Source organism: Lagopus leucura, unplaced genomic scaffold, assembly GCF_019238085.1.
Source record: "Lagopus leucura isolate 7727_CA_CO unplaced genomic scaffold, USGS_WTPT01 Super-Scaffold_73, whole genome shotgun sequence".
Taxonomy (NCBI): Eukaryota; Metazoa; Chordata; class Aves; order Galliformes; family Phasianidae; genus Lagopus; species Lagopus leucura.
In genome coordinates this window covers 57,803,103-57,828,939 of record NW_024962252.1, presented here as the reverse complement: position 1 = coordinate 57,828,939, position 25,837 = coordinate 57,803,103, and the positions used below count along the sequence as shown (strand labels likewise).

The window sequence follows — 25,837 nt, the reverse complement described above, 5'->3', positions numbered from 1 at the left end:
TTTTTTCCCTCCTTCTCCTTGTAGACTGTTTGTGAGACACTGGAAGCCCAGAAGCCCAGGGTAGATAAACTTGCTGAAGAAACAAAGGCTTTGGAGAAACAGTCTTCTGATAGGACAAAGGTCTACATGCAACAGTTCAGGCACGTGCAAGGACACTGGGACAAGTTAAAGCTAAAGACTTCCAAAGATGTTAAACTACTGGAAGAAGTTACATCCAAGTTGAGATTATTTGAGGTAAATTGAAAGGATTTTTTTGATACATGACTCAATTGTTATAGACGCCTTCCTTTCTTATACTCTTGCATTCGGATGATACTGACTGAGAAGTGAAATGGTTGTGGACCAGGACAGAGCCTGAAAGCATATAATGTACTTGTAGAAGAGTTATGTGTGGCTTTTAAAATGTCCAGTATATTATTTTATCTTCTAATAGCACTATTTTGCACTTAAAATTAGCATTCATCTTCTGCCAGTACCAGAATCAAAGATTCCACCAGAATGAGGAGTATGTTAGCTGTGTTGCTGAAGGCCTGATCCCACCACAGGCTGAGTGCCCTCTGTTGTGGTTGGTGTCAGATGCCCGACGCTTTATTAGGTTGACATTTGAAACTGAAATTACATACCTGCTACAGGAAACCTGTTCCTTCAAGTTTGATTTCTGTCAACAGTTAATTAGTACAGCCTGTTAAAAAGCAAGTGAAGAAAATGTTTATGTACAGTGAGTTTTCCAGTTCCAACAGGGCAGGAGCTTTAATGAGCGCCCAATTGCAGATGTATGCATGTGTACTGAAATCTGCATCTGCATTAATGTGGTCAGGTAATTGACTTGGATGATGTTGCACAGAGTTGGACAATCTGTTGGTGATTATGGCTGGAAAGAGCAAAAATCTCAAAGCCTTTTTTAAACCACAAATCTGGAAAGAAAACCGTCATAGTAGGAGTAACGTCTTCTAACTAAAATTAAAAGCAGAATGCAAACCCACACTCGTGAAAAACTATACACAGAAAGAATGCTGGAGGGAAAAGCTTGCCCCTGCTCATTAAGTGTTATTCACTAATAATTTTGTTGAGGACTTAAGATGCCTTTCATTTTACTACTAAGCTCCTAGAAGGGAAGCAGGGAAGAAGAGCGTATCAGTCCAGTCTAGCCTAGTGAGATTGTAAATGAAAACCATGAACCAACCTATGCATGGTAGGTGGAGTTGCAGCTTTTCAGAGAGTTTTTCTTTTTTGTGGAATTTTTGTGTTATTGTTAGGCTGTGTTACATGAAGCATCAAAATAAAAGCCTCTTTTTTAAACGTGTTCAAGGATATATGTATTTTCACACACACTTCTAAAACAACTTCTGCTTTTAATCTGTTTTCTTTAGAATCTATCCTTCTGTAGCTATCTGCAGCAGCCTCAGGCTGAGGAGGAGCCGCTGGTCAGTGGGATCTGCCTTGTGATCTGCCAAAGCGGTTTGGCTTGTACTGGCTCCTAAAAGAAATGAACTTTTACAGGCTTAGCCAGGTCCTTGTTTAATTATGAGCAAGCTCCTTCTCCTTAATTTTTCTCCTGACTCTGAGACACACATTTAGGTCAATGCCTTGTTCTCTTCCCTTTCTTTCTAACGCTTATTAGCTGTTTAGGATGATGGAATAAATATTCTGCATGTGAGCATTTCTCAATCTTATTTGTGCAACAGCTTCTTATCAGTCATACTCATCAAATTATTGTACCTTTCCAGTTGTCTTGATTTTTCTGTAGCTGCACTGAGCTAGACCTACTTAAAAGTGTATGTTTTCCTCCTTGTGGAGCAGACACTGAATGAGTCAATACTGGAGATGTGGTACCAGAGACACAAAAATAGCTTGATTGATAATGACTGGGTACTTGTTAAAAGAGAAAATGAAGTGTCTGACTATAAAAGTGGAAAAAATAAATGGGGGAGGGAGGAAAAATGAAATAAGTGGGTGGCAAGTCATGGAGAGCGTATGGTTACTTACAACTGTGCGCAAGTGTTTGGTTGTATTTAATATTTACTTTTTTCATAATTCGCTTCTAAAATTGAGAGGTTCTGCAACAGCATTTCCTCACATTTATGTTTTTGAAAACAAAATGTAAGTAGACAAATGAACATGGCTTAAAATGCCCTCATTAGTCAGATGAACAAGGCAGTGGCAGATCCGTCTGTAGGACCTGCTTCTCAGATGTCATTTCTGCAGTTTCTGTTGTGATGGAGGCTCCCCCAGGCTGACAGTGTGTGCACTGGTGACATGACCTGTTTCTGCGCTGTGCTGGTTTTGCTGTGATATTGTCTGTAACAGTCATGTGAAGGGAAAAGTAGACAGTAAATTGGAATAAATTTTAGAAGTAGATCCATTGTTTTAATTCACTTCTAACACCTGGGAACTCTGACACATTCATGGCCTACACTGAGCGTTTGATAATTATTTACCTGTGCAGTGCAGGAGCGTTTACTTCATTGAACTTCTGTATATTTGACTTCTGATTCAGCAACTTATTTAAATGTGTCTAACTTTGTGAGTAATCCCATTTAATTCATTTTAGCTACTTATTATCTTTAGCTAGCTGTGCGTATCTTTCTGTAAGCAAGCTAAATTAAGTGTAAGCTAAAATGCCTTGTCAAATAGCAACTTCTTATAATTATGTGTGTATATATAGGTATAGATATTTTTAGACTGTGGTTCACTGTTAGATCCTCCTGGGGTCTGATTTGGAAAATGTTCAGGCTCATGAACTGAACAAAATTCCTCCAAAAAAGAATAGGTTTGTGGAAGGTATTGTGACTGTGAGCTGTAATGGTATCATTGTCCTAGATATAAATGTAATCTTAGTCTATGTGTTTTCGTTAGTTCTGAGTTGTTTTTTTTTAAGCACTTTATAATGTATGGATCTTGAAAGACAAGTGTGTGTTTTCTTCCTTGGTGATGTGTAAAATAGAAGATAATGCTGATGAATTTTGACTTGGCTTCTCCAGTAAGAATGCTCCGTTGTGACAAATGAGTCAAAATAGTAAGATACCATCTGCTAAAAAAAAAAAAAAAACCCAGAACTTTTGATTAAAAAAAGTTCAACTATATTATTAAAAATGGCAATCATATAACATAGTTGCATCAGGACAAGAAAAATCTTTTCTCCAAGTTTGTAGTGGTTTTGTTTGTAAGGGTGATAGTGAACATTCACAATTGTGTGGGAAGGTGATGGCAACCCTTCTGTCTCACTTTACCCAGAATATAAGGCAACTGCTAAATTTTAGGTCGGGTGACTGCAATTCTGTATTTATAAATTTATTTCTGTGTTTTGCTTTATGGAGTACATACTGTAGCTACCACTGGCTTCAGCAGCTGGAATTTTTTAGTGCTTAATCTAATCCTGTACGGTATTTGCTTTTTATGCCTGTGTTTCTCTTCGAGGCTTTCCCTGCGTAGTTTCTACCTTTCAAGTATGTTTACTGTTACACTTTTCCTCATCTAATCACACAGATACCTATAGGGGGCCCTATTTCATTATTGGAGTGCAGCAGATCCTTCAAAAGAGAGTGGTGAAAATGGCTGCACATAGTTTATAGTGTGAAGAAAAGACAATTTCCATTGTTCCAGTAAGTCCTTCATGTGAAGGGTAGCCACGTACATTTTGAAGCTGTGCTTGTCTTCTTAGTTTATCCAGCATTTCTGTGTGATAGCCAGGATGAGTACAATGCCAATTAACCCATGAGTGCAAGAGTATCGCTATCAGGAATTTAGTTTTCACATAAAGTTAAGAATAGAGAAATTGAAGGAAGAAAATAATAGAAGTGGTGTGATGCAAAATCTGGGGAATGCTTGCACGTTCTGGAACATTCTTTTAGCACTGATTAAAGTGGTTGAAATGCAACTGCCATACGTTCACAGCATTATCAACTCTTTGCTACTATGTTTGATTTAGACTAATTCAAAAGTTGTTCTGAAGTGGATGGATGGCGTGAAAGGCTTCTTACTGACAGAAAAGGCTGCTCAAGGAGATACTGAAGGACTTCAAAGACAGCTTGACCAATGCACAGTGAGTTTTGTTTTCCTAAGGAATCTTCAGAAATCATACATTTATCATCTCTTCTTTTTACTTTGCCACTGTTATTGCCCGTGGTATATTATGTAAAGTCTGACAAAATTGTCTTATCTATTTCAGAACCAAGTTTTATGTGCTTTCTTGTGTGTATAGCCATAACGCTTTGTACATTTCAGAGTTCTTCACTATATTTAAAAATACTTATCCACAATTTACATTAACTTCTGTAAAAGAGTTTAATTTTTTTCTCAGTTTTATGACAAACAGTTTGAATCTATTGGTGAAAACTTTTTTCTGCATAAAACTTTCAAGGATATTAAAAATAATAAGCAAATATGTATGATTAAACTTTTATGGTTTAGAAGTTTGATGTGCCTTGCAAATAAGATTCCTTCCTATCTGGTGCCACATGAGGATCAAAGTTAGGTAGAATGTCAACCGACAGTAACTGATTACAGTGTAACCTCAAACGTTTGTTTCTGGAGGAAGAATATGCATCTGAGGTATACTAGAAACGTCAGGGTACTTGAAATACATCATCTTGAAAGTTGACTTGTTCTGGTGTTGACATCTGATGTGCAAGAATGTTTGCACTGTGTATGGCAAGATGTATTTTTAGTTGCACAGCTCTGATGTTTTAGGCCACTGCAGGATTGTTCTAAACAGTCTGGTGCAGAAAACATTGCTCCCTTTTTTTTCTTAAGTAAAGTTTCTCTGAAATAATTTAAAATTACAAAATCATGGGTACTCTATACATTTATTTTTTGTTTTCTATGTGTGTTTAGATTTTTGTTAATGAAATGGAGAAGATTGAGCCTTCACTGAAAGAGATGAAAGAACTGGAGTCAGCTTTAAGAAGTCAGTCTATTGCAGGCATAAATACTTGGGCAAAATCTAAGCTAGTAGACTGCCAGACGCAATGGGAGAAACTGAGCAAGCAGGTGAGTTCTTCATATGTTGCTAGCGCTTGCTTGTTACTGCATCTGTTCATTTCCATGACACTGGGAGTGTGGTGAAGAGGTGAAGGAGTGAAACAGTTTCTTAGAGTTATATAATGAATAGCTTGGCTTGAAGAGAAACCCAAGGATCATCAGGTTTGAATTCGCCTGCCACAGGCAAGGTTGCCAGCTGCTAGATCAAGTACTTTATTGGATTGCCTAGGGCCCCACCCAGCCTGGCCTTAAATACTTCCAGGAATGGGGCATCCTCAGCCTCCCTGGACAACCCGTTCTAGCACCTCACTATTCTCTCATAGAAAACTTCCCTCTGACATCTCATCTAAATCTCCCTTCCTGTAGTTTAAAACCATTTCCCCTTGTCCTATCACTATCTACCCATGTAAAAAGCTGATTTCCCTCACATTTATAAATGCCCTTTAAATATTGGAAGGCCGCAATGAGGTCTCCCCACAGCCTTCGCTCTTCCAGGCAGAACAAGCTGAATTCGTTCAGCCTGCCTTCCCAGGAGAGGTGTTCGAGCTCGTGGATCATCTTCATTGCCCTTCTCTGGACTCTTGACAATATATCTTTGACTCTTCAACAAATATGCTCTACTTGTTCTGCTATCAAAATGGCTAAAATTCAACCTGGCACAGTAAATCCTTCACAAGTGCAAATATGTTAGGGATTCCCTATGCAACAGGAGTTTTGTTTAAATATGTACATTTCTAGGTATTTGAAGAGTTCACTGTGTTCCTTTCAGTTCAATTATTTGTATATAAAAATGAAATATTTACTTTGCTTCATACTGCTTTTTCTTTTCTCAGGAAAAAAAAAAAAAATCTGACCACCTAATCTTGCCCCTGAAATTTGAAGTACTATTCTGACTCTGAGTAATTTCAGCCTCCTTCCAGGCGGCTTTGAAAATAAATGGCTATAGACAGGCTGCCACTTCAGTCTGGAGTATGTGGATGTTTCTTTTGGATGGAAGCTTTCTGTAGAAACGTTTTACATTCATCACAGTGCCTGACAAAGAAAACCTTGCTGTTGATGGACATTGAACTTTTATCCAGACTGGCTGGGTTGTAGAAGAGTGTGAGGCCTGATGGTGTTGAAGTGTTCTGTATAAGGCTGTACCTAACTATATGATATCTGTGATCAGAAGAGTGTTTTCTTCACCCTTTTTCATTCCCCCCTCTCCACATCTGACAGTTGAATTGCCACCAGTTTACACAAAGGGACGAAATCTATATCCTCTTTCCTTTCCTTATCTCTATGTTTTGTTGAGTTGCTAAAAGTGACATGGATGGAGGGGGGAGACAGCTAATTTTAATTTTGCTAATTATGGCTTAAAAATACTTTGGTAGAAAATGTTTTAACAGAAACCTGTGGTTTTTCACGTGCACAGGGACATTTATGTACCAAAACTTCTGTTTCTTTCTTCACCTTGAATTCTAGATCATTAGTCAGAAAAATCGCCTGTCTGAAAGTCAGGAAAAAGCTGTAAATCTGAAGAAGGATTTGGCAGAGATGCAAGAATGGATGACCCAAGCTGAGGAAGAATATTTGGAGAAGGATTTTGAATACAAGTCCCCTGAAGAGTTAGAGAATGCTGTGGAGGAAATGAAGGTCAGGCACATCAGGTCATTGTAGAGACCTGTTTAAAGGGAAACAAAACTTAATGGTTTCTAAGGGCTGATCTTTTGTGGAATTATTATCTGTATGTAAAGGAACTCAGGTCATGACAAGATTAGTGCTATTTTTCACCTTTGCTTCATGGAAATTTTTGTTTTAAAGCACAAACTATAAAAGCAGATGTTGTATTTGGCTAAGAGGCATAGGGATTTTATAATGAGTAGTAGCACACTGAGCCTTCTAAGCCAGGAAGGCTTGCAATGCATTAAATCCTGAGAATATGTTACCTTATTAGAGGAGAGTAAACTAGAGGAAGACAATGTGCTATTCTGTCTGTCTAAATTAGCAGTTGTAAAACCACATAATTCTGCTTCCAGCTGTTGGACTTCAATTTCCCATCTCATGCTATAGTAGCTCCGCATTTAGTAAAACAGTTCTAAACAGCTTTGTAATAGAGGGTATCTTGTGTTCCTCATCTGTTGCAAATAGTGGTGCTGATACCTCTAATTTTGAAACTATTGACAAAAAAAAAGAAGGATTTATTTTTGCCTCAGTATAAATTATCAGCTGAATAGGTAATTTTCTTGGATTGCATGTACAGTGCAAACAGTAATCCTCTCTGTTTTTTAACAATTCAGTGGGAGTTCAGGTGTGTCTTGACAAATATTTTGAATTATTCACTACGTGGTTACTCTGAGTAGAAAATAAAGGTTTTTTTCTGCTCTTTACAAGTGTTTTGACAAATCTATTTGAAGATCCAAACTGTTATTTTTGAAGGGGTTTTCTAAAGTAGTTTTTAACAAGTGTTATTAATATATTTGTGTCCTTTGAAGCCACTAGAGATTTCAAAGTCTGACAGCCTGCTGAAAACATGCCAGGAAAAAAAAAAACAGCACTTTTTTAAATTGGGAAATCTGAGAGATTTAGCACAGTAACTTCCATCAAATCCAGATTATATTCTGTGCTTTTTAATCTGGCAGATGTGTCAGTGAGCCTGTGAACTTTAACGATTGTGTATGCTCTTACATTTGTATCAAAAAAGAGCGTTATGCTGGGACTGCCTCTAGTACTGGGGAAGAGCACTCTGTGTATTTGACCCAGGAGCATTTTTTACACGACATTTTGAAAAACTCTTTAGTTTGCCTAATTCTGCTTTTATTTGAATGGAGCTCCTACTAATTGGAGGAAGTAAATTTTAAAAGCTGTGAGGTAGCTTGAGATAGTCATAAAGCAGAATGTTACGGATCTCTATCCTTTGCCCTTTTGTTAACTGAAATTTCTTTTTTAATTGCCTTACATTTAGAACAATATGTCCAACAATAATGCTGTCATGTACTAAATTCTACCATAAACTACAGCGCCTTGTATATCAGAGGTACTTCAACTTTGTAAAACTGTTCTTGTAACCTGAAAAGAAAGAGCTAAGGAAAATTTCTATTTCTGAATCCTTCTAGTTGTTTCCAGGCTGTCCAGTCAAAGTTTGTCTCTTACCTTTCAGCTATCCTGCTTCTTAAGTTCTGATTAGGGCAGAATTCAACAGCCAATAGCATGATCTTTCTAGCCATATTTTGTTGTGCTCAGACTTGAGAATATTCTGGCAACTACGCTTATGATGTTAAACTGCTGATGGTTGTTTTGAGTGGTTAACAGCTGGATGCGTGGCAATTGAATAGTATAATGTGTTCTTTTTGGGCAGAGAGCAAAAGAGGATGTGCTACAGAAGGAGGTGCGAGTGAAAATTCTCAAGGACAACATCAAGATGTTGGCCACTAAAGTGCCATCTGGAGGTCAGGAGCTGGCAACTGAGCTGAATGTTGTGTTGGAGAACTATCAGCTACTGTGTAATCGGATCCGGGGGAAATGCCACACTTTAGAGGTAAGACTAGCAGATCTCAAATAAATCTCAGGTAGGTGACATGAAGAATGGAAAAGGATGCTAAAAATGTCTGTGCCACAAAATCCAGAAACTTTGACAATGCATTTTGCAGTGATGCTTTTCCAGGATTTTTCTCTTGAGATGAGGTCTTTGGAATGCATGAGAAACATTATCATTGAGTTAGCTGTCCATGTTTCTTCAGAAAAACAGAAACTTCTTAATAATTAGAACAAGTTGATCTTGGTTTGTGTATGTCCTACATTTCAGGAGGAGTGGGTGAATTTTTGTTACGTTCTTAAACTGTTAGAAGTGTCTGGATGTCTGATATTTTTAGCATGAGTTTAGAGACCTTTGTATGTGTTTTGCATATTACTTTTTGTCATGCTTCTGTAGTAGCAGGTTTTTCTATCTAAAATTTGTTATAGAATGCCCAACTTTTGAATGTGTTCTACTTGACTACTGTGGAGGGATATCTGTGAAATATAATTTCTTCAAGCCTATGCATGATCTTCTAGACTAATTTCAATTTTTCTGTTGCTTTTAGGAGGTGTGGTCCTGTTGGATTGAGCTGCTTCAGTATCTTGATTTAGAAACAGCTTGGCTAAACACTCTAGAAGAAAGAGTGCAAATGACAGAAAATCTGACTGATAAGTTGGATGTTGTCAATGATGCTCTTGAGGTATTGTTGTCATTCTGTTGTACTGCTGACTTTTCAGATAGATACATTTGAAAGAACAAGAATTCTGCTCTTTAGAAGGATACTGAATGGTGTGTTGAGTATTCTGATTCTTTCTGTTAACGTAGTACTCTGAATTTGGAATGTATGTTGTAAGACCAACACCCTCCACCTCTCCAAAAAATATATATTTTCTTGTTTCTAACAATTGTGCCAATCTTGGCACCATGCAGAGGTGAAACTTCATGCTCTCTTATCCTCTGTAAATTAATTCCTTCCAGCACTACTGCGTGAAATATTGATGAATAGGTGAGAAGTGCTGTGAAGTTTGGTTTTGTAAAACGAAACAGCCACTGTATTTGCCATCATGGATTAAGCCATAATTTATTCATACTTCTTTACACTTTTTGTCTTGAGAGTACTGTAAACTTTGCATGCGGCCAGATTTCTACCTCTGATAGTTCAGAAATATTCGATGCATTGACTTTATACTTTTTCTGCTGATTAGTCTCTGGAATCAGTCCTCCGTCATCCAGCTGATAATCGAACCCAGATTCGGGAACTTGGGCAGACATTGATCGATGGAGGGATTCTTGATGATATCATCAGTGAAAAATTGGAGGCTTTCAATGCCCGCTATGAGGAATTGAGTCATTTGGTAAGAATCTGGGGCTCCGTTTGTCAACCCGGTGGGCTGAAATGCTTCCTCTTACCTGAATTCATGGATGCAGGACTTCTGCACAGGAAACAAGGAAGAAGTTTCATAATGTCAGCTGCTTTCAATTTGGAATAATACCCTAGGAGCAGAATACAGATTTTCACCTGTTACTAGTCATGTTCTGTCTTCCACATTTGCATTCCTATTTCCCCCCCAACAACCCCGTTATGTTTTTCTAGATAACTTTGATTTAAAAAAATAAAAAAAAAAAAAAGGTCAATTATGATCTCAAGAGGGCCAGCTCAGTGAAGTTCAATAACTGAGATGAATGTTCCCTTCCTACTTCCATAAATACTGGTGTACTGCTCATTAACTGTAAAAATGAAGTACATGAATAGAAACATTTTCACTCTTTGAAAGTGCTAGGAAGAAGTTACAGTATAATAAGGGAAGAGAAGGAAAGCATTCTTTCAATTCGCCATCTGTTGCCTTGCCCCTTTCCTCTTCTCATGCTTCTCTTATCTATTCTAGGTTTACTAGATAGAAGGGGATTAGCTGTATTTCAGGTTGCATACATTTGTTAAGTACTGGGTAGCACAGGCACCAACCAGACTGTAGGACTGGAGAGCTTGTTTTTTTTTTTTTCCCCTGCTACTGTTGAAGTATAGTCACAGAGAGAATTTGGGTTCATTTTTGTTACAGTGAGCAACATGAATGCATTTGCATAAGCTAGGGGTTACAGGCTGTCATTTAAGTTAGCATTTATCACTATTTTGCCCTTGTAGCATTTCACTGCCATGTGAAAGCTATCAGCTTTTGTATCTGCAGTGCTGATGTGCGAGGTTGTTAATGATTTTCTATCTCGGTGTGTGTGTGTGTGCTGGTAATGGGGATTTTGTGCTCCCGTGGATTAGTGATCAAATGAACTTAGAAGTTTTGCTGCTTAAGAGGGGGCAGTGGAAGGAAGGAAACGTGAACCTCCATTTTCAACAAACTATGTCACGGGGTGACACAGTTTGTTGTTTTGATGGAAAATGTTCAGGTTTGCACATCAAACAACACTAAGCTACAGAATATCATGATGTCCCTGATTCCCAGGTGACTAAGTAGTTTTTGAAATGCCTGTTTTTTTTTAACAGCCTACTTTCCTCGTGAAGTGACAGGAGAGACTTGTTTTCAATGCCTTGTATCTAGCAGCATTATTTGTTAGTGATATCAATCACGCAGTTTTTAAGAAATGTTATTTAAGATGACAGTTCTCTTGGCATAGAAGTTTTGGGGTCTTCCTCACCTTTGTTTTGAGAAAGGTTAATATAGTTCCTACAGAACAAATGCTCTCTCATATCCTACCTTTCTTTCCTGTTAGGCTGTGAGCCGACAGATCGCCTTGGAACAGCAGCTTCAGACTATGCGAGAAACTGACCACATGCTGCAGGTGTTGCAGGAAAACTTAGCAGAGCTGGATAGACAGCTGACATCTTACCTGACTGATAGGGTAGATGCCTTTCAGATGCCACAGGAGGCCCAGGTATTCTAATACAGCTTTCTAATACCCATCAATTTGATTTATCTGGTGATAGCACTCAGCATAGACTTAGCAATCCATGCAGGTTTAATTTCACTCCTGCACTGATGTTCTAATTGACAAGTTTTGTGATCTAGATTGCTTTCTTATTTTAAGAAGATTTTATAGAATAACAGTCTTAATAGTTTTCAATTTAGCAAGCTGTGACCAGAGCCATGTTTAAAATCATAGAATCATAATCAAATCTTTACGTTTAACATTACAGATTGGATTTAATTCTGGTGGATATTAAGTAGTAAGCAAGCTCTTTTCTTCTCTGCAAGATGTGTTGTAACGTTTTTTTTTCCTGTTTTTATATGGTAGAAAATTCAAGCTGAAATTGCAGCTCATGAGGCCACCTTAGAGGAGCTCAAGAAAAGTCCTCGCTCTTTCCCTCCTGCTTCTCCTGAATGCAGATCTCCCCGAGGTGGAACTCTGCTGGATGTTTTGCAGGTAAAAATATGAAAGTCACTCTAAGCATTTAAATTGGAAGAGGTTCTAGTTTTAAATAGCACATTTCTGTTGTTAGTCTGTTAATTGCTTGGTGCGGTCAAGCAAATCTCAAAAACTAATAGTGTATACTTCTACATGCTTTCATTAGGAAACAATTAGCTCTAGATTAATTGAATAGGGAAGCTGAAATCCTATAATTATCATGGGATAAGTACTGAAAATAAGGTAGAATGGATATCTTAAAATTGTGTTGGAAGAGAATTAGAGCTCTTCTGCATCACGTGTGGAGATTAGAAATAGGTGATGGAATGTGGCTTGGCAAATGATGTTAACATGTATCCTGAGTTGTGGTAGTAGGAGAGATGGATTAGATTAGAAGGAGATGCTTTAAGTATCGTTGTCAAAGTGCAAACATTTAATTTAAATATCACTTTAAATAATTTTCATTAAAACAGAGAAAACTCCGTGAAGTATCTACGAAGTATCAGCTTTTTCAGAAACCAGCCAACTTTGAGCAGCGCATGTTGGATTGCAAGCGCGTGTTGGAAAGTGTAAAAGCAGAGCTTCATGTCTTGGATGTGAAGGATACTGATCCAGATGTAATCCAAACTCATCTGGACAAGTGCATGGTAAGTATGGAATGTTCTTAAGTTATGTTTGGAGTTGTTTCATTACAGTGTGATTCTTCTAGTCTAATCTGTCTCCTAAGGGATGAAAATACTGTTACAATTTTTTTGCAGAATAGCAACAGAACTATTGAAAACTAAAACACTGCAATTCTTTTGAATTATCTGTAAACAGATGAGTTTACATGTAAAAATTGTCTTGCCTGACCTATGGGAAGCATGACTGCATGACTCCAGGCAGGATTGCTTGGTTCTTTGTATTTTTTCTGTTTAAATAAAATTAGTAAAGGTCAAGCGTAGATCACAGTGTTAGTCTTTTGATGCGGGTTACGTTATGGAGTAAACAGTGATGGTATTGGTATAAAATTTGCTTCATTAAAAACTAAAACTAGAATAAAGTATGGAAAATCAGGAGTTTGAAATCTGCTTGGTAGACATTTTTGCATTGCCATGTGTTGCTTTGATTTGCTCTTAATCCAAAGCTCAGAGTTTAAGTGCGCCGAATGAAGTACTCTGAACATTTGAACTAGAAATCAATCACTAGTATGTCTGTCTGTGCTTTAGAAACTCTATAAAACCCTAAGTGAAGTGAAACTGGAGGTTGAAACTGTCATCAAGACAGGAAGGCAAATTGTACAAAAGCAACAGACGGATAATCCCAAAGGAATGGATGAACAACTGACAGCATTGAAATTTCTTTACAATGACCTCGGGGCACAGGTAAGAAAACTAAATCTTTATATAAACATTTATCTGCATATAAATTATTTTATTTATTGTTTTGATGTCAGATGGCGTTGTAAGGTTTTGATTTTGCAGCTGATACTGCATAAGCCATTTGATACTGCATAAGCCATTTGCTTCATCCAGAAGGAATCTGTTGAGAGATGAAAGATTACTTGTAACAGTTTTGAAGTTGCTCAGATTCTCTGTGATCATAGAGTGTTCCTGAAGGGGAGGTCTTTCTTCAAGAAAGGAAAGTTCATAGAACTTTAGTCATTTCATTAAAGCTCACCTGCTACTCCTTAAGGTGTTTGTATGATGTTACACCTGTTTGTAAAACAGCTTGCAAGATACTTAACTTTCGAATTGTCATGTGAGAAGTTTGGGTTGGTGTAAATTCTTTCTCTCTCTCTCTCTCTCTCTCTCTCTCTCTCTCTCTCTCTCTCTCTCTCTTTATTTATTTTTAGGAGATGTCATGATGATTTCTAACTGTAATCCATTTAAGAGTTGCCTTCAGGGTGAAATAAAAAATACATGTAAAAGTGCTTTCTAAGAACTTCTTTAGATATTGATTTGAGTAATTTTCTTAGAAGTTTTTATCTCCATTTGGATACATTTGGAGTAGTCAAAAATAACTAAATGCTTTGGTGGGTGATGGTGGGGGAAATAGGGATTTTTCTTTTCTACTTAATTTAAGACAGAAGTCCAAGCAGAATCAGGCTTATTCAGAGTGAAACTAGAATCATAGAATCATAGAATCGTAGAATCACCAAGGTTGGAAAAGACCTAAAAGATCACCCAGTCCAACCGTTCACCTATTCCCAATAGCTCCTACTAAACCATGTCCCTCAACACAACATCCAGTCTTTCCTTGAACACCCCCAGGGTCGGTGATTCCACCACCTCCCTGGGCAGTCCATTCCAGTGCCTGACCACCCTTTCTGAAAAGTAATACTTCCTCATGTCCAGCCTGAATCTCCCCTGCCGTAGCTTGAAACCATTCCCCCTGGTCCTATCACTAATGACACGAGAGAAGAGGCCGACCCCCAGCTCACTACAACCTCCCTTCAGGAAGTTATAGAGAGCAATAAGGTCTCCCCTGAGCCTCCTCTTCTCCAGGCTGAACATTCCCAGCTCCTTCAGCCTCTCCTCATAAGTGCTCTCGTAGCATTGTTGTAATTTCTTGAAATGGGTCCTATAAATCTTTTATAAAGTAAAGAATATTCAAGAAGGCATGGATTCTAATGTAGCCTATGCACTTATAGCTCATTGCGTAGGAGGACAAGAAATTGGAGAGGGACAGTAAGTCAGGAATATTTGCGATATGAGGTTACAGTCCTGTTTGTATCTCTGAATTTACTTTTTTTTTAGATCTTCAAAGAGTATATTATTTTGTATGAATACATGCAAACACTAAATTGAGAGTAATTTTTGAATTCTCACTTTATTCTTGCTTCCGTGGTTGGGTTGTTCTCAAATGTTAAACTTTGATCAGACGAATTGTGTAGTCAGTATGAAATGGAATTAATTGCACTGCAGCAAACATCAAATTTCACATTTATTTTATATAGCTGTTTGCAAGGGCAGACTGTATTTTCTTTACAACTTTCTGCTGTCATGTCTGCCCCAAAAATACTGGATTCTGTATTTGCTTCTATTTCAGTTAAAAAACATAATGAACGTACTTTAAACTTTGACTTGGTGATTCTTAGCTATGAGTAAGCGGTAAGCATGTTTTTTTTAAGTATATCTTAATTTATAATCATTCAGGTTTATGTATTCTGCTTTGTATAGTAAGATGCAGATGCTTATAAACAGTTTTTCTTTTCAGGGTCCTTTGCTGTGCAAGAAGACAGCTTTTATTAATGAAAAGATTTGAATTTAAGTGGGTATCTTAGTTGACTAACACTTTCATTTTTGTTGTCTTTTAAAATCTTTGTTTTTCTTTTTTTTCATAGGTTACAGAAGGAAAGCAGGATCTTGAACGAGCATCCCAGCTGGCACGCAAAATGAGGAAAGAGGCTGCCTCTTTGTCAGAGTGGCTAGCTACTACTGAGGCAGAGTTGGTGCAGAAGTCCACTTCGGAGAGCTTGCTTTCTGACCTGGATTCAGAAATTGCCTGGGCTAAAGTGAGCATGCTTTAAAAATACATAGGATGAATTAATGTTTTTAACATTATAGTGATATTATATGGAAGTGACTGAATTTAAATCCTAAATTTGCTCCTATGTCTTTTACATGATGAAGTTACTGTAGATTTGATTGGCTGTGTGCAGTAGCTAATTGAATGTTGACTCAAATAGCCAGTGAAGTATTAAGATATTGCTATGTAGTTGTTATTAGTAGCTATTTAAGTGACTTACTCTGTCACTGCATAATTCATAGGTTAATGTTTGTAATTCTCAGGAAATATATTTTTGGCCTGTATAAAATATTAAGAGAACAAATTGAAAACTCATCTATGTTTTTAACAAGAAGTTGAGCTTGTAACTTTTCATCGAAACAGCTGGTCTTAAAAAGTGTGACTTTACAAATCAAAAAGCTCCAGTAACTTGTTATTTACTTTTTCATCCATAAACTGCAACTTTTCAGAGGGAGAAGATTGTCTTCTAATTTTTCTGGAGAAAATGATTTTCTCACATTGTAGAAACTAGTGTACGTAATAGTTGGAGTTAGTAAAAAAATGTCAGTTAATACACTTGTTCTGTTCTTTCCACTCTTTGATTTGTCACCTTTTCCTCTTGGAATAGATCTCTGTAGAATCATTACATTCCAAAGCTTACAAAATTAGAAAAGCACCTAGTCATAACCTTCTTCTCACAATTTTGGCTCAGAGTTAACTGTCATTAGTACTACACTGCTACTGTAGGAATATCCCTAAGATTTCTCTCCAAACAAGCTAATTTAATTTAACTAATGTTAAATAGTTGCTGAAGTAAATTTACTATACCTTTGTAAGCAATACAAATAATTCATGAGCTGTTACACTGCACCACTGGGAGGATAAACACGTTATGTTGCATGAAAAATAATCCTTTCTGTCTCAATGTTGAGATGGAGATGATTTTAGAATGCATGTAGTAATGTGAATGTTTGTTTCTTTCCCAAAGATAGTAAGCTAAAAGTATTTAGCTCACAGGGAATAAGATTTTTAAGAAGCTCCAGGCAGTATTTGCAATTAATTGCATTATTTCACTTGCTGTATACTGGCAAATAATTTTCTAAATAGACAGATGTTATCAGTAATAATTGGAGATATTGAATGGCAAGAGATGTTTCTTTCCTCATGGAAACCATACATAGATATTCAAGAGATGACACATTTAATTCTTAGGCCTGGCTTCCTTGCTCTTGTGATTGGAGCTAGTTCGCAGTGTGCTGTGTGTGAGTGACTCTTCTTGTTTCAGAATGTTCTGAGAGAGCTGGAAAGGAGAAAAGCTGATCTGAAGAGTATTACAGAAAGCTGCACCACGCTCCAGGCTCTAGTGGAAGGGAGTGAGACTTCCCTGGAGGAGAAGCTCTGTGTTCTTAATGCTGGCTGGAGCAGAGTTCGAACCTGGACTGAGGACTGGTGTGACACTTTGCTGGTAAGTTGCATATGACAAATATTTAGAGCAGTTTTACCTCTGTGCCCTGAGAGCAGTTGCCTCACATTCTGTGATGCAAAACTTCTGTGGTGCTTAAAGGAACATAGAATAGATTTCTAGTTACTATGTAGATGAAGAGCTGATTGTTGAGATTTACAATAAGGTGAGAACTATTTTGCAAGTGTTTGATGCATACTGCTAGGCGTTGGTACCATATACTTCATAGAAGTATACTATTAGACCAGTCTGCCCAGGGCCCACATCCAGCGTAGTCTTGAAGATCCATGACATCTCTGGGCAAACCTGTTCCAGTGCCTCACCACCCTCTGAGTAAAGAACTTTTTCCTAATATCCAAAATTGCCCTCTTTCAGTTTAAAACCTTGTCCTATTACTGTCAGATCATGTGAAAATTCACTCTGCTTTCTTGCATATAAGCTCTCTTCAAGTACTGGAAGAGATCATCAAAAACACTTGCAAAATATGTATCAACATATCTGGATTTTGGTAGTTGAGTGCTGGTTGCTCTCAGTGTAAGGGGTTGTTACCGTTCCTTCACAAAGGAGTAAGGGGAAGAAATTCATTCACTTTCTTCTAAGACAAAGCTGCTGTGCTTTGCACATCCCTTAGCTCTTGAGAGGTGCAAAAACTTGCTATCATCACTGTTGGTTTCCAGTTACCGTATCTTTTTCTCTGTCTAGTAACTTTCTGAGTTCATTACCTACCTTAAGACCTAAATTATGGCTGTTGAACAGACATTTGATAACTTTCTAATTGTGTTAAGCAAAGCATTTGGGATCCTCTGTCAGTCTGTTGCTCCTTTGGACAGCCAGTAAGTGCATGTTTTAAGTATGTGCTGTCTCTGAATTAAGGCCATCAGTATCTGGCTGAATAAATGTAAGACCTTATTAACACCCTGCAACCATTGCTTAATGGATGTGAAAGACAATTGTTGTTAGCAAAAAAAAACAAACAACCCCAAAACCAATGTTTTCAAATGGAGTATTTCTTTGTTGCTAGTTTGGTACTCCACCTTCAGAGGACATTGATAGGGCCTGAAACTGGAGACTGGGGATGGCATGAACCCTTCTGCCTTGTGTTCAATGCCTGTTGCAAGTCATACAATTCATAATCTGATGATTTCTATGTTAGGAATAATTAAGACAGTTTACCCTTTTACATAAAAGCCGTAAGAGTGATCTGCAACTAAAAAGCTTCTGAACTAATTTTATTCATCTCTGGTAAGGAGCATTGCCCTTGTGCTTTGTTAGATTAAATTGTACTTTCAGTAGGGAAAGATACAAATTTCTTGATTTAAAACAAAAACAAAAAGCCTTAGTCCTCTCTTTCCTACTTTTCCTCTGTTTGTGATGTCTAAAAAAGGAAAATCTCAGCTCCCATACATGGGAGTTTCCTTCAAACCACTGTGACTGCAGGGTAATTACTGATGCTGTTTAGTCTGGGGAAAAAGAGGCTGAGGGAAACCTTATTGCTCTCTTCCAATATCTGAAAGGTGCTTACAGCAAGAGTGGGGTTGGCCTCTTCTCACTAGTGACAGGTGAACAAGGAGAAATGGCCTTAAGTTGTGCCAGGGTAAGTTTAGGTTGGATATCAGGGAAAGCTTCTTTACAGAAAGGGTTGTTAAGCACTGGAATGGGCTTCCCAGGGAGGTGGTTGAGTCACCATCCCTGGATGTGTTTAAAAACCATTTGGATGTTGTGCTCAGGGACATGATTGAGCAGAGTGATTTTAGTTAGGGAGTATGGTTAGGTTGTGGTTGGACTTGATGATGTTTAAGGTCTTTTTCAACCTGAGCAATTGTATGATTCTATGATTTAGGTAATAAATCCTATATCTAAGCGGGATAGTACCTCTCTTTGCTTCATCTGTTGTCATGGATGTTCACAGATAATCAGGACTGTGCTATCACAGTGCTGATGCCTGTCTATCAGGATGTTGGATGTTGGCCAACAGAACAGCTTCTATATCTCTGGAAAGTAACTCTTCTAATATATCTCATGGCTGCATTTTTGTAATGGCTGTCAGATATTTGGGTAAATGTCCCCAAAAAGATGCTACTGTATCTTCCTGTCTTTTTTACCCTTTCACATCTGACCTGGTTTCATGTATGATAAAATCTTGCAAATTAATCTTCAAGTCCACAAATTTGCCTTTTCATATTATTCTTCATCCTATTTTCCTTTGTTTCCTTGTTTCTCTTCCTTGACTATTAATATTCTGTAAAGACACAAGCCTTTCCATTATATATTACTGATCTTTCTAGTAAGGCCCTCTTCCTGCAAGAACTTTGGAGATTTTCTCATATCTGTAGACAAAATAATGTATTGTTTCTGTTAACAAACATTACAGTTTCTGACTGTGAGAATGTGAGAGCACAATGTAATGTTTTTTTCCAAAGAGAAAGAAATATCTTAAAGGAATCGGTACAATATGAAAACTTGCAAATATTATAACTGATAGGTTTTGCTGTAAAGCCCTTTCACTTGAAAATAAAACAAGGAAAACTAACCACATACAGTGTATACTGTTGTGTATCTGCTAGCAATAATTGAAAAAATGTGCTGTGTTTGTTTAAGCGATGCTGTGATCTGGCTGCAATATTATAATATACTGTCTGGTTTTGGTCGAGTCATTTAAACTATTTCTGTTTCTCTTTCTATGAATTAGAAAGAATAACATTGATGTTATAATATTAGTATTATTATTATTAATTAATGTCTGGAATGAAAATTGCAATCTTGTAAATACCTTAGTGATGGTAAAAGGTACAATCAAGTTTTTGCTGTTTCTCTCCAAGGTGTAGCCACAACAGTTTCTGTTCCAATGATGTATTTTGTACTCAGAATGATGTGGAGTGGCAGTTTTTTTCCTACTGTTTTTCTTTCTTTTCTATTTTCATTGATGCGTCTTTTCAAATTTTACCAGAATCATCAGAGCCAGCTGGAAATCTTCGATGAAAATGTTGCCCACATAAGTACTTGGCTGTATCAGGCTGAAGCCTTGCTGGATGAGATTGAGAAGAAGCCAGCAAGCAAAAAGGAGGAAACTGTGAAGGTAGAAAATATTACAGTTTAAGGAGGAAGCTGTGAAATAACCAGATTTTTATTCTAAATGAAATGACGTTTGCTGCCTCATTTGCTTGTTAATACTCTTCCATTTTCCTACTGTAAATCTTCGCTTTTTCTTTCACTTAGCGTTTAACATCTGAATTGGACGATGTTAGTCTGCGTGTGGATAACGTGCGTGATCAGGCTGTCATCCTAATGAATGGTCGAGGGGTGTCATGCCGTGAGCTTGTTGAACCAAAGCTGGCAGAACTGAACCGTAACTTTGAGAAGGTTTCTCAGCACATCAAAAGTGCCAAGGTGAGGGGAGTGCCATGAAATGCTCATCGAGTGTCATAATAAAGACAAATAGCTTTAGAAAATAGATCAGATCTTTGCTAAAGTGGTGCTTGCCTGCTTTTGATTCTCTTTTAGATCTTTCCATGAAAAAAAACCTTTATTTATTTAAAATATTGCAGATGCTTGTTGGACAGGAACGACTCCCTGTCATGCCGGAGCCCCGTGAAGTCAGAGTGGCCTTTCCAGACCTGGAAAAATTTGAGAGTGACATACAGAATATGTTAAAAGTCGTAGAAAAGCACCAGGAGCTGAGTGAGGAAGATGGAAAGGTTTGTGAGCAATGACGAATTAAATAATGGACTTAATCCTTTTTTTTCCACACATTATATTCCCACTGACTACTGGGGGAATTCTGAGAAAATCTTTTTGGTACAGGAATCAAAAATAAAAGGGAATTACTGGGCTCTTGGAGACATTGCATGGCTTTCTCATATGTTTCCTAGCTACTGCTGCTTCTTGCACAGTCTGTATTTTCATTTTGGTTTTATATAATCTGCTTCAGACAGTGAACTTTGATGTGCATCTTTTTTTCTCTTTTTCTTCTCAATTGTTATAAGGCTGGTTTACTGTGAAGGTAATAGAGTACAAAATGTTTGTGTTTTTTCACTTTTTTATTTTCTTCCTATGTAATTGTCTGTACCTAGCTGGATCAAGAAAGAGCTCAGATTGAGGAGGTTTTACGGAGAGGAGGACAGCTGTTACAGCAGCCTATGGAAGACAGTAAGAGAGAGAAGATACGCATGCAGCTGGTGCTTCTGCAGACAAAGTACAACAATGTACAGGTATGATTACAGTGGTTATTAGAGTTGCAGCTCATTTATGCTGGTCTCCCTTCAGTATCTCACTTACCATCTGGTTATAACTTTCTTTAAAATGTAAGAGTGTCTGTAGAAGAGTTAAATGTGCGTACATCCAGCCTGATTCTTCGAATGTTTGCAATTCCAAACTGTGGATTTTGTCATTACAAAATTTTGAGGAAATGGTTTTGATTTTTCCTTTTTACGGTGTCACAGATTGTGTGCATATTTGCACAGTGGGTGCAGAAACTGAGCATTTGCTTTACTTGTTGCCTCTTCTCACACTCCAGCAGTGGTTTATCTCCACTACAGGGCTGTGTTAAGAGTGGCTACCTTGGTGTGTGTGCACAAACATATTCAAGTATATTCATAGAGTTCTCATTTTAAGAAGTTGTAGTGAATGTGAGTCTGACCTCAAATTTCTTCTCTGTTTCTACAGTGGGTATTATCACTAATTTCTGACTCTAGTATAATAGTAGTGCTTTCATACATATCATATTTAAAATATTTTTTGTGAAGGAGAAATTGATCTATATTAATATTCTTTTCAACTCACCTGTTTAAGTCATATTTGAGTTTGTAAAATGACGTACAGTGTAAAATAAGGTGTAGCAGGATAAGACCCTTAGGCTGACTTTGATACAATCTGTGCAGATAAATGGAATATTTATTAAAAAAAAAAAAAAAAAAAGTAAATGGCTTATACTGTTGCATATTCCTGGAGATGTTCAAGGTCCTGGGCAGCCTTATTCAGTGGTTGGCAGCGCAGCCTGTGGAGGGGGAGATAGAGCTTGATGATCTTCCAACCCAAGCCCTTCTGTGATTCCACTGTATGATCCTATATTTTGGAATTTTTCCTCATCAGATGAATCTGTAGGGTAGTTTCGTTTTTCAAATATGTAAGACCTAGCTTTCCCTCTTCTCATATATTTTTATATTTTTTCTGATATACCCAACTGTAGGAGGGCAGGTCATTTCAAAGGAGACAAGTGGTAGAACTCTCTCCAGTGTTTTCTCAGTATAAGAAGGACCATGACAATCTAATGAAGTGGCTGGATGAGGCTGAACATCGACTACCAGGACTGCAAGGAATGGAAGATGAACAAAAGCTGAAGGTAAATTAGTCTTTTTTTCTTAGGATGAACAGAGGGAAGGCTGCGTATAAGCTGATATGCTAGGGATTATGGCTGTTCTTTTGATTATTTCTTGGGAAGAAGTGTTTTCAAAATAATAGCACTCATTTTTCATTAGGGAATGATCTGCCTGAATAAAATTAGGGTTTTCTACATAGTAGTCATAGGTCCAAAATATCCCAGCCATCAGACTCAAATCTTACAGTAGTTAAATCAAGATAGTTTCTCTTGTTGGTCTTCACATGAGGGTTATGCTTAGCTGTTTCTGATGCCCTGCATCAAATAGCCTGATTCAGTGTCTCATTGGTGCACGTGTGAAAAAAGCCCGTTTTGAAGCTTAAACTCTGCGTGCAGTGATAGCAATACTGTAACTACTAAGATGCTACCCTTCACTGCCTCAAATTCTTGGGAGTGAGAAATACCTTCACATGATTAATATTGCTGTACACAGTAAAGATTTCAGAAAATGACAAAATTTGAAGTATTTTTTAATGAGTTGTCTGCCACGGTGCGTGCAAGTGAGTCTTAACAAGCATTTTAACGGGTGATTTAATAGGATGCCAGGGTCTGATAAAATTAACTTCCCAAAAACCTGTATTTCTTAGTTATTGAGACTACAGATACTTTCAGTGGTGAATGTTGTGTTTTATTTTGTCTTTATTATTATTTCTCCTTTTCATCCTTCAAACCACTGTGACTGCTTGGTAATTGCTTTAATATTTTAGGCAATAACAGTCAGGAACCTTGTGAAGCAGTAAGTAATTTCTTGGACAAGCTCGGGGGCTAGGCAGTCTGTCAAGTAATTCTTGGTTTCTGCATACGAACCTTCATTATTAAAACCAATCAATCTCTTTTTGACTGTTGTGTAACTTTTTAACTCTGCGCCAATTAACTTAAAGGCAGAGGTAAAATGCACTGTTTCCCTGTGAGTCTCATATCCATGAATTTGTAACGTGGTGCTCTTTATTCACAGGTATAATGTGGCTTCAGCTGCCTACGATAGCTGTAGGTCTGTGGCTGGCAGCCTGTTGTCCTTCCTTGTGTAGGCTGTCAAAGTGAACTTTATTTTTTTTTTTACTTCTCTTTATGAAGACTCGAATCATAAGCCTCCTGCACAGAGCTAGGCAACAGAAACAACCCTAAGCATCTTCTTTCCTGTTGCTCTGTTGAGTCCCCAGTGGACACTCCTGATGACTTACTGTGGTATTTGCATGTGAGCTTCTTAGGATCTGATGTATGCAATGGAATTTCTTTGAAAGAATGAGGATCCATCCATGTTTGAAGTGCAACGGTATGATTCAGACTGGACTTCCTCATCCCTGTTGGTCTTACTTGTGCTTGGCTGATCTTCTCTAAGGCAGATCCTTTTCTTTTACTAAAGTCTTAGTATTTAGGGGCATACTGTAGCTAATCCTAGGCATTTCTGGATAGAGGAAATTCCTTCGTCTTGGTATCAGGGTACTGAATGCAGAAGATCATATGAGATCATATAACTACAGATTGCAAGGGCTATTACAATAGACTGTGGATGAAGAAATGCTCAGATTTAGTTGTACAAAAAAAAATCCTTACACTTCCAAATGTAATTTTTAGTCTGACAGTGTCTGTTGGGCTTTCAGATGAGGACTAGAGCAGTTTTCCTTTCTGATTTGAAGAAGCTGCTGCTTTTCCTTTGTGTGTCTCCAGCCTTCTGGTATCTTAGTGATAAGGCAGCCTGCCTCGGGTGACTGTAGTTTAATTTTTGTCACTTACTCTCTCCTCTGCTTCACTAATTGATCTTGAACGCTTGCCAGGAAGGATGTGTCTTGAGGCTGCCGCTTCTTATTTTGATCTTCTAAATTTTATTTTTATTTATTTTTTAAAATTTTTTTAATTGGGACTGTGCTGTCTTTGAAGGGAAACAGTGTTCCCCTTAATGATCATTGCTTTAGGTGAACACAGTTGCTTCAGAATTCTATTGGCATCAGCAGAGAAGGAGCTCTGATACTGAAATGCCTTAAGAACAACATCCCTCCATTCCTGATTGTTACCATTTTACTTGTGCTTGATCGCCTACCTCCCTTGATGTATCTAAGAGGCCTCAGACTAGGAGTACCGCAGAGTGTCACAAAGTTGATAAAGGTTGTGGAGCATCTGCCTTATGAGGAAAGACTGAGTAGGCTGTAGGTCTGTTCAGCCTGGAAAAAAGAAGACTCAGGAGGGATGTTGAATGTTTATAAATATCTAAAAGGGAGGTGGGAGGCAAATGGATGAGGCATGCTCTTCTCAGTGGTGTATAGTGATAAGACAAGGAGCAGTGGCCCAAAATTAAGAAGTTCCATACAAACATATGAAAGAACTTCTTTACAGTAAGGGTGATGGGGCACTGAAAGAGGTTGCCTGGAGAGGTTGTGGAGTCTCCTTCTCAGGAGATATTCATGACCCATCTGGACACCTACTTGTGTGACCTGTGGTAGGGAACCTGCTTTAGCAGGAAGTTGGACTCAGTGATCTCTTGGGGTTTCTTCCAACTCCTATGATTCTGTGACTGCCGTATGGCAGCTTCCTTCTCAGCCATGAGCCCAAATGAACAAAAGGGTCTGTATTAAATTAAGTGCTGGGTCAACACCTCACCTTGATGTGAGGGAGTTGCAGGGAGCAGAAAAGCCCACATCATAAGTTTATCGCGATATGCCGTACATTTCATTGAATTCCTTCTTTTCTAACCTTGTTTTAATATTTATTGAATAGTTCCATTCTAACTTCGCTGTAAATGACGGAAAAGAGAAATTAAACCTTACATTGCAAAAGTAATTAGTTGACTAAAGTTCCTGAGACAGTTTTCCAGGTTTTAGAAAGCTGTTCTGAATTAAAAATGATTGTTTTGCAGATGGTGAGTGAATTTGATGCCTCATGCACCATACTGTTTCTCTTACAAACTGAAACACAGATTATCCAATAATAAAGAAAACATATTTGCTTGCCTGCTGTGCTTTTTACAGGGGAAGTTTTGGTTTACTTAAATGCGGACCAGTAGCAATATTGTCAACAAATATATTGCTTACTGACTTCACTAATTAGTGTAGAAGTGGTTGTGTGAGTTTAGCATTGGAAAACTTTTCCTCCTGAAAAGGCTGTGAATTATTTTGGCTGAGAGAGAGAAGGGACAAGGATCGGTTAAGAAGCATGTGTTTTCTGGTCTAAGGGATATTTACGTGCTAAAGGAGTAAGTAATATGTGGTGATCTGAGATTAGATTGGGTAAACGCTTGGTTATGACTTTCACATTATATTTTATGTCAATTTCTTAGGCAGTATTTTCAAAAATCCACTTTGGAAGCAAGTCAGAATACTGCCTTCAGTAAAAACTTTGTTAGATTTTGTTTAAAAATATGTTTAAGTATAAAAGATGAAAGGGAAAGAAAATCTGAAACTAAATACAGAACTGCAGGTCAAAAAGGTATGTGTTAAATATGGAGTTAAACACTGAGTTAAAATTATTGTTAACTTCTCTCATTGAGAGCCCTTGTTTATAGAATGTATGACTGTCAACCCGTCAAATCTCTTCCTAAATAATCTTTAATTTATAGCTTTTTGAGTGTACCTAAGAAAATGGTTTGTGTGTTCTTACATTAAAATTATCAACATCTGTAAGACTTAAATGTTTGCCTTGCATGAGACACAGTTATGTCAAATTTCTGGTACTCCATTTTTTTAATACT

The 25,837-nt window shown here is 37.6% G+C and overlaps 1 protein-coding gene across 2 annotated transcripts in view; it reads left to right on the top strand.

The window, feature by feature from the left end:
- The window catches only part of UTRN (utrophin), a 348,379-nt gene that overhangs the window by 102,446 nt on the left and 220,096 nt on the right, over positions 1-25,837 (top strand). For both annotated transcript variants that reach the window (XM_042895118.1, XM_042895112.1), the window contains 18 exons: positions 25-234; positions 3,929-4,042; positions 4,834-4,989; positions 6,445-6,615; positions 8,318-8,497; positions 9,042-9,176; positions 9,682-9,831; positions 11,198-11,359; positions 11,720-11,848; positions 12,304-12,477; positions 13,039-13,194; positions 15,156-15,326; positions 16,605-16,784; positions 19,729-19,857; positions 19,998-20,168; positions 20,327-20,476; positions 20,852-20,989; positions 21,967-22,119. In XM_042895118.1, the coding sequence (XP_042751052.1) occupies positions 25-234; positions 3,929-4,042; positions 4,834-4,989; positions 6,445-6,615; positions 8,318-8,497; positions 9,042-9,176; positions 9,682-9,831; positions 11,198-11,359; positions 11,720-11,848; positions 12,304-12,477; positions 13,039-13,194; positions 15,156-15,326; positions 16,605-16,784; positions 19,729-19,857; positions 19,998-20,168; positions 20,327-20,476; positions 20,852-20,989; positions 21,967-22,119 (2,829 nt within the window). The remainder of the gene's footprint in view (positions 1-24; positions 235-3,928; positions 4,043-4,833; positions 4,990-6,444; positions 6,616-8,317; positions 8,498-9,041; positions 9,177-9,681; positions 9,832-11,197; positions 11,360-11,719; positions 11,849-12,303; positions 12,478-13,038; positions 13,195-15,155; positions 15,327-16,604; positions 16,785-19,728; positions 19,858-19,997; positions 20,169-20,326; positions 20,477-20,851; positions 20,990-21,966; positions 22,120-25,837) is intronic.